Source organism: Cyprinodon tularosa, unplaced genomic scaffold (assembly GCF_016077235.1).
Source record: "Cyprinodon tularosa strain WSP-4 unplaced genomic scaffold, ASM1607723v1 ctg210, whole genome shotgun sequence".
Lineage (NCBI taxonomy): Eukaryota > Metazoa > Chordata > Actinopteri > Cyprinodontiformes > Cyprinodontidae > Cyprinodon > Cyprinodon tularosa.
The window spans coordinates 2,115,505-2,131,038 of NW_024038779.1; the positions used below are offsets into that span (position 1 = coordinate 2,115,505).

General features: G+C 39.3%; 1 protein-coding gene across 1 annotated transcript in view; it reads left to right on the plus strand.

Annotated features, from left to right (window-relative positions):
• Nucleotides 1-13,618, plus strand: part of LOC119783754 — a 32,732-nt gene extending 19,114 nt beyond the window's left edge. Inside the window, exon 2 of the mRNA XM_038285403.1 lies at nucleotides 12,697-13,618. Within this exon, the coding sequence (XP_038141331.1) occupies nucleotides 12,697-13,618 (922 nt within the window). The remainder of the gene's footprint in view (nucleotides 1-12,696) is intronic.
• Nucleotides 13,619-15,534: the final 1,916 nt, after the last annotated feature.

The window sequence follows — 15,534 nt, forward strand, 5'->3', positions numbered from 1 at the left end:
AGATGCAATACACCAGACCCAACAATTCAGAAGAGCTAAAAGCCACTATTAGAGCAACCTGGGCTATCATAACACCTGAGCAGTGCCACAGACTGATCGACTCCATGCCACACCGCATTGCTGCAGTAATACAGGCCAAAGGAGGCCCAACTAAATACTGAGTGCTGTACATGCTCATACTTTTCATGTTCATACTTTTCAGTTGGCCAACATTTCTATAAATCCTTTGTTTTTATTGGTCTTCAGTAATATTCTAATTTTCTGATATGATGAATTTGAGATTTTCATTTGTTGTCATTTGTAATCATCAAAATTAAACAAAATAAACATCTGAAATATATGAGTTTGTATGTAATGTATGAATATAATATACAAGTTTCACTTTTTAAATGGAATTACTGAAATCAATCTACTTTTTCATGATATTCTAATTTTATGACCAGCACCTGTATACTCTCCAGTGTCTTACTTACTTAATCATATCTGGTTATCAACCCCTCTCTGACTCTAATTTTTTCAGCATACCCAGACCATCCACACACCTTATTATATAAGAGCTGTTTGTTAGTCGTGTTTGTAACTCAAACAATATTTAATTAGGAAATAAGAAACCACAAATTAGTTTGAGGAGTACTTTACTTAAAAAAGAGATTAGATCTTAATTCATGTCTGTCCATTCAAGATGAATTCATTTTTAAAGTTTGCAAATGGAATATAGTTGAAGTTTTTGTCTGTTTTTTATCGCATATTAGCTCAGAAATAAAGTAAAAAAAAATATGCAAAGATTCTCATGTTACTAATATTTTTACCCACTTTTTACCCACCCACTATAGAGGGAATTTGGCATTACCTTTATATTTAACTTTTTTGAGCTGTTATAGTTCAGTTAAATAAACATGGCATAGCAAGTTAAAAGTAAAAGTTGTTTTTATAAAAAAAAAGAAAACATACTCATGCCATATTTTTTTCATTAATCTACAGCCAGAAATAAATTCAGGTATATTATTTTGGTCATAACGGAGACTAATGAGGACACTGTAGTTACCATGCAGCAAAAAGGTGTTGTACACAGACAACCACACATAAAAGCAGTCATGGAACCTGAATCATTAATGATGAAAATAACAAGATATTTAAATGCTTAAAATAAATAAAAGAACAAAGGGGAAAATGACTATTTGGCTAAAAGACTCTGCCTGGATGCTTAAACATTACACTTTAGAAAGCCAATGTAAATTATTGTACAATTCTGACCAGTACTATACAAATTAAATGCTTAGTAACATAGCTTCAATTATCAAGTAATGCACATACACCTGTGATTTGAAAGGTATTGATATTTATTTCGACCAAGGAGGTTATGTTTTTAGTCAAGTTTGTGTGGCTATTTGTTTGTCTGTCATCCATCTGTGTACAGGATAATGAAAAAAGTTAGAAACAGATTTTAATAAAATGTTTACCAAAGGTGCACCTAAGTGCAAGAAACAATCCAACCTGAGGATAATGACGATGCATAATTTTTTTGAAGGATTCTTTAACATTATTTGGCAGAACAAGCACTTCCCCGAAAAGCAGAAAGTGGAAGCTTCAGCATCGGAACCAAATTAGTTCAGACCTCTTATACTGAGCTATGCCTCGCTTGAAGTCTTAATCTGCTGATCAAGCAAGAAAGCAGAGTGCAGTATCAGGTTATGTGGAGGTTTTTAAGAGCACCCAAATACAGAGACGGAAGCCTCCTTATTTCTTGTAGATTTAATCTTGACCCAAAGGAAACAGAAGCAAATTCCAAAACAAAATCCAGAAAAAACTAAAAATCCAGGAGACATCAGGGAAAAGACACATGAGTGGCAAAGAAATGACAGGGAACCAGCAAACAGTAAATGAAGAGGACAAGTATAAATGTGGGACTGAACAAAGACCAGGCTAATCAGCAGATTGGGAGCAGACAGAAGAATCAAGACTAGGAGCTAGGAGAAAGGAGACTGATAGAGGCTGTGCCCTATTTATAACTAGTTACCAAAGGTGTACCTCATACCAAGGAACAATTAATTCAAAATTGGTTATGATTCAGATCATGTGAGAGTTCTAGCTATAGCTGTAAGTCACAATATGGGGCAGAATTTGCTGCTTGGTGGAGGTCTGCACTCTCCGAGTGCTTTTCTAATTCGAATTGTTGTGAGGTAGTGATGTGCAGAAGATGGACATACTGACTGCTGGTTTTCCACAGAATCCTGCTTCTGAAAAAGCAGATTGCAAGCAGTTAAAAGTTAAATTGGAAGTCAGTAATATTCGTCTTTTGCAATGTTAAACCAAACATGTTCTGAAGTGGAGGGGCATTTGGACTTCACATTCGTTACTGAAACTATTGTTGTTGTTTCTTGTTCTGACAAAGACCATGACTGCCAAGAGATGAAGACCTGGTTTGGGTTACAGAATAAAAACTGATACATTGAAATCTTTTTTAATCATTTTTTTATATATATATATTTTTCATTTTAGTTTTTAGCTTTTCTACCAAGAAAAAAGGAACTTTAAACCAAATCCATACAGGCCCAATCACGGCCTCATGTCCAGCTTTGAATAATTTAGTCCCCTTTTAAAATGTTCTGATTCTTTTTTTGTATATGAATACTCTTTCATGCTTGGAGAAAATACATATTTATTCAGCATGTTGTGCATCATATATCTTACTTTAAATGATATACACGGGGTATTAAACAAAAATATAAGGAACTGAGGTGGATATAAAGGATTAGTCTAGTACCATCAAACCACGCCGTTTAATATTTCAGGTAGCCTTTTTCATTGAAAATGATCTCTTATCCGTTATTGTCAAATTATTCAGTGGAAACGGATTATATGATATTTAATCTTAACAGTGATTTTTTTTCAGCTTAAATAAATTATTTTACCTCTTCAGCTTAACATGGGAAAATAAATTGAAAGGGGATTTTGGCACCTATGAATGAGGCAGGTAGATTTTCAGCATCCTTTTAAAGCACCAAGACCTAGAAAGATGCAATTTTTCTCCCCTGTGTTTGCATTACTGTGATTATTCCCTGCTCAGCTGCTGTCAGCTTCTGTGTCCTAAGCCTAATCAGATCAAGCGCAGAGGAATCCATTTCTGTGAAAGCTTCACGTGATCACTCATTTTGATTATTACTTGCTAAGCTTTCATTCTTTTTTCATTGTTTTCCTTGATGCCAAATTAAAAAGGAATTTCATCATACTGCCTCCACCATTTTGCTTAATATCTAATAGAAAAATATGCAGGTATATTTAGCAGGAATTAAATTACATGCCTATTATCTATTTGAAGTAGTCATAAATAATGTAGAGGAGTTAATAGAGTGGACAAGGATTTTTATATTCTGGGAATAGCCTTCAGCTACACAGAGCCGATTTTAATCTGTGATGCCTAAATCTGTAAGGAACCACCTAAGATCAAAGGGGACACCTGACATTGTAACTGAAATTGTAACATTTCATCAAAATTAGCTTGACAAATATCTCAAGCTAACTTTATTATTAGAGACAATAGTTTTCTCTAAAAAACAAAAAACAAAAAAGAAAACATACAATTTAGAGGGAGTCAACCTATACAGCTAAAGCAACAAGAAGATACAGCTTATTTGACCAATATCAAAAAATAGATTATATGCTAACAGCATTTAATTATTCATGTTTGTATATAGATAGTAAAAGTTCTATATGAACATTTACTAACTACATTAAATCTACACGACAGACTGCAGTGTTGCAAATAATAACAGTTTTGTTATTTTGACCTATTACTCCTTCAGAGAATGTTTCTGTCTTTATTTCTGGATATGAAATAATGTTGGAGAACATATAAAAAGCTTAAATAAAGTTATGATTCTTTAGTTTAAAAAAAAAACAAAAAAAAACTTTTTGGGTTTTTTTTTTCAATCTTTTAAGAGAACAATGTGAAACAAAACAGCTATAATTCTGGAGAGATGGAAAAGGGGCAGGGTTTGTTGACCAGGCTCCTTTCGAGGTAGACATCCTCTGATTTCTATCCGGATTTCCCCTGTAATCCTGTCTTTCAATTTAGTGCTTCAATCACATGTTCAGTGAATTAAACAACATGACCTGTCACAGTTTCCTCTTTGGGGGCTTGAACCAACCCACACTTGTAACTTCTCAGACAGCCTGATTCCAGAAGCTTTCATTCAGCCAGCAAATACGTATCTTCCAACTTCTTCTATTAAAGATGGCCACAGTTTGAGTCAGGAAATCTGTCTGTCTCCGGGGGTATGTATAGAAAGCTGTTTGTTTTTGTCACAGTTTTTCTTAGTTTCTTTGGTGCAATTCTCACAACATATCAAAGTTTGCACCAATGGAAAGGTGTTTCTCAAAACAACAGGTAAAAATTGCAAAACATGGTAGATAACTTGCAAAACCAGATGATCACCTTCTCAAAACTGATAATTAACAGCACAAAATCAAGTCAGTAGCTCAAAATAGGTATTCATGTTTCAAAAGCAAGTCTCTTGATCAAAAAGGGTTATGTTTTTTTCAAAAGAGAGTATTTATGTTAATAAAAGTGTCAGTGTCATCAAAATGGCAGGTTATGACACCAGAATATCAAATTAAAGGGTTAGAACTCTGAAAGTGCTTCCCAATGTCATGTAAAATCAGGACATTATACACCGTGGATTGCATTTTGAAAACTAAAAGTCAATAAAAATCAGAACCAGTATACTGCATATATGCAACTGTTCACAGAAATGTGCAACAAGAAACACATTTCCTGTCTGTCTGGCCACACATTTGTATCTACATCACAGTGAATATTAGCTCTCTCAATTCATTGAAGATAGTAACCTCTTGAGTGCCGAATGACCCCTCTGCAGGAAAATGCTGTGATCTCATCACAAGTTACATCCATGGCTTTTCTGAGCTTCTTTCATACTTTGTAATATCCTCTACTCTCCCTACTCATTGGCCTAGGACAACTATGTTGGCTCTTTCCAGTGCAATTTCTTCTCGGACTTGCAAATGTGTGCAGTTGTTCCCTAGCCTCCAAAGCCAGGATACAGATTTGAGCTTAAAAAGTCAGTGTACCAGAGGATTTGGCACAACAAATTATATGACATGCACTGTAAGTATAGTTACAGTAATATGAGTTACAGTAACATGAGTGACACTGTAATGCAAGTGTTGTGCATACTGTAGCAATACATAACAGTTGTATACTAAAGCACTAAACAGTAAAGCATGCATACAAGTTTTACCTGTAGATGCTTGTGGCGAAGCTCCTTCACTTGATAACTGTTCCATTCCAATGGTACACTTTAAAAAAGTTTTTTGTACATTTAATTCTGTTTAATCCTGACTTGTTGAAAGTTTTAACCAAAAGGACTCCCTTATTGCCACTAATGCAAGCCATGTCAATTACCACTGAAGCGAGTTAGAGCTGGCTTTCTGAAACCCAAGTGACAAAAACAATAAGTTAGACTAGTCCAACTTGGTGTGGTTTACCAACTAAGCCAGTTTATCGTACACCCATCTGGTGTCAAAATCTTTGTTGTCCCCCTACAAACTAATTATGAACAGCTTGTGCTAAGTAGTAGAGCACAATACCATGCTGGAAAAGGCCATGCTGGCCAGACTTGCAGAAGCTAAGGGTTTTAGTTGACATACCTAAAAAATATAGTTCAGAAAAAAAAAAAGCATAAACATATTTCTCCAAAGTAAGCATTACATTTTGTGATAAAATCTCTTTTCTGAGAAAACGGTGTATTTTCAGTCAGAATGAATCAGACAAAAAGCAGTTATTCTAATTCACCAGATAAGGGGTTCTCCAGGAGATGGTTGCATTTATGCAGCTTTCATCAGCCTCTACTAGTTGCTTTCATTAATAACTGTACCCATTGCAAGTTTCATTCTGAAAAGGACTTCTTCCTAGAACTCAGTGGGAGCTCTGGCCTCGAGCATGCTGAGGAAGGACACACTGCTTCTGTGACATATTTGGGATGGGAAATAATAGGGGATTTTAAATTACTCACATCTGTTCAGCTGGAGATGCATTCACCTATTCCTCGGCAATCACCACTAAACCAAATAAATGCTTTGGCCCTTTTTAGACTGGTATTCAAACTGAAGTACACTGTAAGCAACGGAGACTTTCAACTAAGCGCTGAGTGCCATACTTATGTCTGCAAAGTGAACTGCAGAGAAAGTAGAATTTTAGAAACGTTTGAAACAGTAACATGTAATGCTATGATTGCCATGGTCTTGGTGTTGTTTAGGTTTTCTTTTGAGTTTTCAGTTTCACGTTGATCCATGTTTTTCTTTGTTTTCTAGTTATATTAGTTTTATTCCTATTTTTTGGTGTTTTCTGTATATATTTGTGTTCTTAGGTATTTCTTGATTGCCCTTTTGTGTTGGTCTCCTTTTCCCTAGCTCCTTTCTAGAATCCTCTGTTCACACCTGCTCCCAATCAGCTCATTAGTCCTGTCTTTGTTCAGTCTCCTATATATACTCTCCCTGTGCAGTTCCTCAGTGCTGGTTCCCCGTCTTTTCCTGGCTCCTCATGTTTGTTTTCTCGGATGTAATTTGTCATGTTGGATTTTTGGATTCCTGCCTCAGTTGCCTGTGAGCCCTTCATTAAATCTACCAAACTCACCTCTGCCTCTTCCCCTCTGCATTTGGGTCCTCAAAGATCTCAACCAAACCCTTACAATGATACTATGATTTTTTTTTTTTATTTAGCTTTAAATTATTATTAACATTTTAAATGGTTAATTTTTTTCTGAAAGGTAATTCTATATTAGTCATTCTGATAGTCTATTATATACTTTCAGAGAGGCAATACAGTTAACATATATCGGAAATCAGCTTATTATGTGTGAAAAGACTTTAAAACAGGTCAATGCTTCATTGCAGAAATATCATCTCTGGGAATATACAGGTGCTGGTCATAAAATTAGAATATCATGAAAAAGTAGATTGATTTCAGTAATTCCATTTAAAAAGTGAAACTTGTATATTATATTCATACATTACATACAAACTCATATATTTCAGATGTTTATTTTGTTTAATTTTGATGATTACAAATGACAACAAATGAAAATCTCAAATTCATCATATCAGAAAATTAGAATATTGTGAAAAGGTTCAAAATTGATGGCCCCTGGTGCCACACTCTAATCAGCTAATTAACTCAAACCACCTGCAAAAGCCTTTAAATGGTCTTTCAGTCTAGTTCTATAGGCTACACAATCATGGGGAAGACTGCTGACTTGACAGTTGTCCAAAAGACGACCATCGACACCTTGCACAAGGAGGGCAAGACACAAAAGGTCATCGCTAAAGAGGCTGGCTGTTCACAGAGCTCAGTGTCCAAGCACATTAATAGAGAGGCGAAGGGAAGGAAAAGATGTGGTCGAAAAAAGTGTACAAGCAAGAGAGATAACCGCACCCTGGAGAGGATTGTGAAACAAAACCCATTCAAAAATGTGGGGGAGATTCACAAAGAGTGGACTGCAGCTGGAGTGAGTGCTTCAAGAACCACCACACACAGATGTATGAAAGACATGGGTTTCTGCTGTCGCATTCCTTGTGTCAAGCCACTCTTGAACCACAGACAGCGTCAGAAGCGTCTTGCCTGGGCTAAAGAGAAACAGGACTGGACTGCTGGTGAGTGGTCCAAAGTCATGTTCTCTGATGAAAGTAAATTTTGCATTTCCTTTGGAAATCAAGGTCCCAGAGTCTGGAGGAAAAGAAGAGAGGCACTTCATCCACGTTGCTTGAAGTCCAGTGTAAAGTTTCCACAGTCAGTGATGGTTTGGGGTGCCATGTCATCTGCTGGTGTTGGTCCATTGTGTTTTCTGAGGTCCAGGGTCAACGCAGCCACATACCAGGAAGTTTTAGAGCACTTCATGCTTCCTGCAGCTGACCAACTTTTTGGAGATGAAGATTTCATTTTCCAACAGGACTTGGCACCTGCACACAGTGCCAAAGCTACCAGTACCTGGTTGAAGGACCATGGTATCCCTGTTCTTAATTGGCCAGCAAACTCTCCTGACCTTAACCCCATAGAAAATCTATGGGGTATTGTGAAGAAGAAGATGCAATACACCAGACCCAACAATTCAGAAGAGCTAAAAGCCACTATTAGAGCAACCTGGGCTATCATAACACCTGAGCAGTGCCACAGACTGATCGACTCCATGCCACGCCGCATTGCTGCAGTAATACAGGCCAAAGGAGGCCCAACTAAATACTGAGTGCTGTACATGCTCATACTTTTCATGTTCATACTTTTCAGTTGGCCAACATTTCTATAAATCCTTTGTTTTTATTGGTCTTCAGTAATATTCTAATTTTCTGATATGATGAATTTGAGATTTTCATTTGTTGTCATTTGTAATCATCAAAATTAAACAAAATAAACATCTGAAATATATGAGTTTGTATGTAATGTATGAATATAATATACAAGTTTCACTTTTTAAATGGAATTACTGAAATCAATCTTTTTCATGATATTCTAATTTTATGACCAGCACCTGTATTGTTTCCAATGAATCACCAGCTACAAATCTTTAAAAAGCCAGAAAACCTTATCAACAAGAGGTTAATGTGTATAATCTAATAAAAAAAAGTGTCACTTGTCTTTGAAATACCTTAAAGGAAGAATGGCAGGATATTGGGTCTTTTAGATGAAGGAATAACAACAGTGACAAAGGATTATCCTCCACAGAGATGGCAAAAGTACTCACTTTCCGTACTTGAGTAAAAGTACAGATACTTGTGTTAAAAAATACTCTGGTAAAAGTGGAAGTACTGATTAAACTTCTTTACTCAAGTAAAAGTAACAAAGTACAGGCATGTAAATTTACTTAAAGTATAAAAGTAAAAGTAGAAACCACTTTTTTCATGCCGTTGCCTGCATTTTAAATGGATGTCTGCCAATAGGACTAGATCTCCGTTGTGTTCATTTTCAATCATCTCGTCGTCCATACTACTATGCTAACGCCAACGCCACCAAGCTGCAATGATTTGCCCTCAATGAATACCGCCGAATCTGTCGATTCATCTTGTAGCGGTGCGTTTAAATGCAACGTAGATTCCCGTCCAATTAGATTGAATTTGGTATTGATGACGTGAAAAATAATAACGGTAACACCATTGAAATGATTTAAAACTAAAGTAACGAGCCAATTTTTTTAAATGTAAGAAGTAGAAAGTACAGATATTTGTGTAAAAATGTAAGGAGTAGAAGTAAAAAGTCGCCATAAAAATAAGTAGCAAAGTAAAGTAAAAATATCAGAAAAATCTACTTGAGTACAGTAACAAAGTATTTGTACTTCGTTACTTCCCATCTCTGATCCTCCATTAGCTAGCTGATAGAAGGCATGTGTTTTTTATTAGCATTTCTATAAAAAAAGCAAATAAATCCCGATATATTTTTTTTTTACTTATATCAGATTGATAACAGAGATAAATATTGATCAGGATATCTCCATATCACCCTTCCTCTACTATGCTTGACTGTGGGCATAAGTGACTCTCGTAGCCTTTGTTTAAAGTGAACCTTAAATGTTTGTTGCAAAAAAAAAAAAAGGTATTATTATTTGAACCTAACCAAAGCACACAGTTGAAGTGAAATGTGTTTTAAGATAGTAGCACAGTTAGGGTTTTTCGCTGTAAAGTAATCCAAAGTATTTACTAGTTATGGTTAGTCTCCGCCTCTGTTTAAAGTTTATGTCACCATTTCGTTAAATAGGAATGTGCCAGTTGTTCCTATTCCCATCGTTGAATATTTTTCTTTGTTTGGGTTTCAACTTGATCAAGCTTTTCTCAATAATCCACAATAAGAGATGAGCAATAGGATGATACAATTTGTACTGATATCGTGTCAGGTCAATATTGGTATTGATCAATACTCAAAGCTGCAATATCTGTATTGCATCAAAATAAAAATAAAAATTACTTGGACATCCCCAGATACTATTAGCCTATTTCACTTCAAAAAGCCATATGAACATTGTTAGACCACAAAGCCCTTTTTAGGGCAGAGTATTGAAAACAGGTGTGCCAAAAACTTCACTGTTGGCTATTGGAAAAAATAAATCCCAAAAGAACTGCAAAATCTTTTGTTTTTGTCTCTTTTTACAAAGAAAAATCCATACATTTAGAGAATATATTTTTTGACATTTTACACTTTGAGTGTGGGATTACATTTTTGGGGATAAAAACTAAATTGACGTAATGGCTTTCTATTTAAATTTGGTAGGTGTCAAGCTCTTGGTGCTGATGACTGGCTTTATTCATTTCATTCACCTGTTTAACTCTATCCGGTTTATCATTACTGCTCATCGGATCCACCCACTCCTGTCTCTATTTAAGGTGCTTGCATCCAGTCATCATAGCCAGATTATTCTTGTTCTCTCTAGTCAGTGGTGAAAGTGTTTTTAGAGTACCTTGATGTTTCAGATTTCCTGATCCTGACCTGTTCTACCCCTCAACCACCTAGCCAGCCTGTTCCCATCTGATCTCAGTGGTGAGAGCATTTTTAGCATTACCTTAAGGCTGATTTGTACTTCGAAACTAGGTGGTCTGCATAGGTGTCACAGTGAACAAAAAGACGTCCCCGCCCCCTCCGCAGACACTCTGCACCTCTCCCAAATTGTACCTGACCGCAGAAAGTGCCGCAGACAGGAGGCCGGCTTGTTTCGTTTTTATGAGCGAAAACAACAATGTGGAAAACAACTCGTGAAGTTTGACCAGCTAGAAGATTAAGGCACGCGAGAATGCTGGGACCCGTTTTCCACCTGGATCCCCGCAATTTTTCACCGTCATGTCCCTCTGTTAGCGGACAAAACTCGCCCCCACTTCCTCGCCGCGTCTGCCGTATCTAGACCCACATTGTATATAGCGCAGACCACGCTCAAAATTGAGCATAAATCAAAAAATGTCTGCGTCAAACTCACTGCGACACACTTCTGCGGGAGTATACCAAGCTCTTTAGGTTTTCTGATTACCTGATCCTGACGTGTTCTGCCTCTCAACCACTGAGCCTGCCTGTTCCCATCTTATTCGTTTGCCTGACCTGTATTCGGATTCTTGGGCCTCTGAGCCTGCCTGTTCATGTTCTGATCTGTTTGTCTGAGCTTTATTTGGAATCCTGGACCTCTGAGTCTGTCGGATCCTGTTCTGAGAACCTGATGTGTCTTCAGATGAGAGGATTTATTTTAAATGTTATTTCTATTGTTTTATTTATGAAGCGTCTGACCAAAGCTCAAAGAAATTCTCCGCCTGAATGCTTCCCTTTGATCTAGCTTCTCTCTTGTTTAAACTTCAGATATTTGAATTGCTTGATTTAAGTTAGGATGTAATGTCGCCGAAAATTCCATTAAAAGTTCTTATCTAAGTCGATGAGCAAGAGCCAAGTAGGAAAAAGTAATATAAAACCATGAAAAGACTTCTAAAATAGACAGAGCGTAATAAGAGAGAAGATCACATGTTATAAAGTGAGACAGGTTTCATGTCTGTTGCATTAATATGGATATGAATAATGTGCAGAGGTTTCAGTGATGGCTACGGCTATAGATAGCAGCCTTGGTCTGGAAAAATGATCTGCAGCATTCCTTCAACCTTCTCTTTTATCTAAAGACAGGCCTTAACACTAGAGTTAAGCTGCTGTCAGTACCTGCTCAAACATATGAGACACATCCATGAGGTCAAACTCTGCTATGTCAGACAGTAGGGGAGATTAACTACAAGAAAGGAGGAAGCAATCTGCAGAGAGATCCAGATAACCAAATCAGGTAACAAAGTTGAGAAAATTAACCCTTTTTATTGGGGAAGGGGGTTTATTACTCCAGAGGACATTAGAACAAAGGGCCAAGCTGTCAGTCAAAGATTGTTCTATTACAATTTGAGATAATTAGATGATCTAATTATGTAAAAAAAAATCCTCTAGTTGACAAACACGCATCTATGTGTCTGCCTTTAATCAAAAAAGCTATCATAATTGTAATGCCAGTCAAATAAGCGAGGCTTTCCTTTATCGCTACACATGTTGTTGTTAGATATAGCGCATCATTGCTTTTGTCCTTTATTACTATGTCTCTTGCTTCTCCCAAAAAAGTTTACTTCTAAGAGATAAAATTCACCTGCAGCAGGGACTAAAAAGGTCACACTGTCCTCCAAAAATCATGAAAGACAGGTGGAATATCCTGTTTATTCCCTGTGGTATTCAGTGAAATCAAGTCCTGAGAAAAAGAATAATACCTTTCTTTCCTACCCTCTCATTTGGTCCTGTCATTTTAGGTCTTATCTTAACTCTGTAAGGAGTAGCACTATGCCCCTCCATTTTACACCTTCCATCTTCTACTCCTGACCTAAAGGCAGATCTGACATTTGCCTAAAGGCAGAAAAATATGTGTGTGATACGCCATTATTCTCTACAGATGGATGTGAAGCCATGATGGACCTGTCTTAAATCAGTGTGAGCCTAAATACATTTATTGAATTGTGCTTTGGTTGTCTCAGAAAACCAGTTAAGATACCATTAAAATAAATCCAGTGATTCAAGGAAAAAAGTGAAACTTGGATGGATTACCACCAACTGTAGCTTTCTTTGTGCGTATGTATGATTGAGTGGTTGAAGGAGAGGGAAACGTAAGCAACCAGCAAAGATAACATCCAGAACTGAAGCGGGGCTCCTGTTTTGATTACACCGGCTACCTGGCTGCTACCCACCGGCTACCTGGCTGCTACCCACCGGCTACCTGGCTGCTACCCACCGGCTATCTGGCTGCTACCCACCGGCTACCTGGCTGCTACCCACCGGCTACCTGGCTGCTACCCACCGGCTACCTGGCTGCTACCCACCGGCTATCTGGCTGCTACCCACCGGCTATCTGGCTGCTACCCACCGGCTACCTGGCTGCTTCCCGCCGGCTACCCACCGGCTACCTGGCTGCTTCCCGCCGGCTACCCACCGGCTACCTGGCTGCTTCCCGCCGGCTACCTGGCTGCTTCCCGCCGGCTACCCACGGGCTACCTGGCTGCTTCCCGCCGGCTACCCACCGGCTACCTGGCTGCTTCCCGCCGGCTACCGACCGGCTACCTGGCTGCTACTTACTTGCCTGTTGAAGCAAAGCCCAAGAGATTTTTCCAGTCAGCAGGAGCAACGTCCTTTTCCACAGACGGCGAGGTACTCATGGTGTCCCGGACGGGCGAGGCGATCAGCGGAACGGAGCTATCATGGCCCGGGAGCGGCGTGTCTACCTGGGACAGACCACGCACGCTAGCCACGCTGCGGCTACATTCCGGACTGGCACATCATCCCCTGACGGCTCCAGTCAACCATGGCGAGACCGGACCGCACCACTGTCGACCTATATACGGACGCGGATCGGCCATATCCCACAGATGGGGAGACTCCCTCACCAGCTCGTATCCACCCGGACCCCACCATGTTCACCTGCTGCAACTCCGCGGCCTCAATCAACACGTCATCAGAGCATGCCCAATACAAGGACTAATAAGCCACAATACCGGAGGGCTGGAATACGCGGAGTGGATTTCAGTCTTCTTCGCTCTTTCCCAAAATATAAGCCAGCCTCCAAAATAAAAATGGAACTCTTCAACACCCAATCACTAACAAATAAGAGCGGCCTGATATCTGACCGCATACTGGACAAAAACATAGATATAATGTGCCTCACCGAAACCTGGCACAAACCAGGGTCGTATCTGACATTAAATGAAGCTTGTCCTCCAGGATACACCTACCTGGAAAAGGCTCGGACCATCGGCCGTGGAGGAGGTCTTGCTGTTATTCATCACAAGGACCTAATTATAACTCCCCACCCACTGCCAGAGCTGACAACATTCGAATGCCTTCTCTTTAAATGCAAATCACAAATAGAAACAGTTTAAATTCTTCTCATTTATCGCCCTCCCAAACCACACCCCCAATTCATAAATGAACTGCAGGATCTCCTGACAACCCTTTGTGCAACAGCCAAAAACACACTTATACTGGGGGATTTCAATCTACATGTAGACTCCCCCACTAATCGCCCCGCTGCAGAATTTCTTGAACTCCTGGACTGTCTACATCTTACACAACATGTCACAGTACCAACACACACCAAAGGCCACACACTGGATCTGGTTATTACAGACAGTGCTTCCATCACCAATCTGCAGGTACATGATTTAGGCATGTCAGACCACAACAGCATCTCCATGGAACTGTCCTTAGCAGGCCCGTTAAATAAAACAAAACGTCAGATCCATTTCAGAAACCTAAAAGCAATAGATGGCAACCTCCTCAACCAGGACATACAAAACATCTCACTTGACCCACAGTTCACATCAATTAATGGATCTGTTAACTACTACAATTCCAGCCTCCATAATATCCTGGAATCTCATGCACCTCTAAAAACAAGAACAGTTCACTTTTCCAAATCAGCCCCCTGGTACACCATAGAGCTCCGCAAAATGAAAACTGCTGGCCGTGCCCTGGAGCGGAAATACACCTCCACTGGACTACAAGTTTTCAGACAGGCTTACCGTGAACATCGAACATCATATGTCAGAGCACTCACCACAGCCAGATCCCAATATTTCTCACAAAAAATCTCAAACAGCACTGGAAACCCAAAACAACTATTCTCAACAATAAATTTTCTGCTCAAACCTCCCACACATGCACATGTCGATAATAGTACTAGTCAGTGTAACAGATTTATGGACTTCTTCAAAACAAAGGTAGCATCAATCCGGTCAGCCTTCCCTGTTACAGCCCCATCACCGTCACCCGCTGACGGCACTCCCTCAACCCAACACAATACTTTCTCAGTTTTCTCAGACGTCACGCAGACAGAGGTGGAGAAGATCTTAAAAAGCATGAGGCCATCCACCTGCGTGTTGGACCCTCTCCCCACTGCACTACTAAAAAATCACATCACAGCCATCAGTCCATTAATCACAGCAATAATTAACCAGTCATTACACTCCGGTCAGGTTCCTCCAGCTCTCAAAAGTGCAGTCATTCGCCCCCATCTGAAAAAGCCCTCACTCGACCCTGAAATCCTGGCCCACTACAGACCCATTTCAAACCTGCCATTCCTATCCAAAGTTCTGGAAAAAGTTGTAGCAGCTCAACTCCACAGTCATCTTCACACCCATAAACTATATGAAAAATTTCAGTCCGGTTTCCGATCAGCACACAGCACAGAGACAGCCCTGGTCCGCGTCATGAATGACCTACTCATGACTGCGGACCAGGGCTCACCATCACTCCTCCTCTTATTGGACTTATCATCTGCCTTTGATACCGTTGACCACACCATCCTACTCCATCGTCTTCAGTCCACAGTTGGACTCTCTGGAACCACACTCAACTGGTTCCAGTCATATATCACGGGAAGGTCCGAATTTGTTGCCATAGGACAGTCCAATTCATCACCCCATACAGTCACCTGCGGAGTGCCTCAAGGGTCGGTCCTTGGGCCGACCCTTTTCACCATCTACATG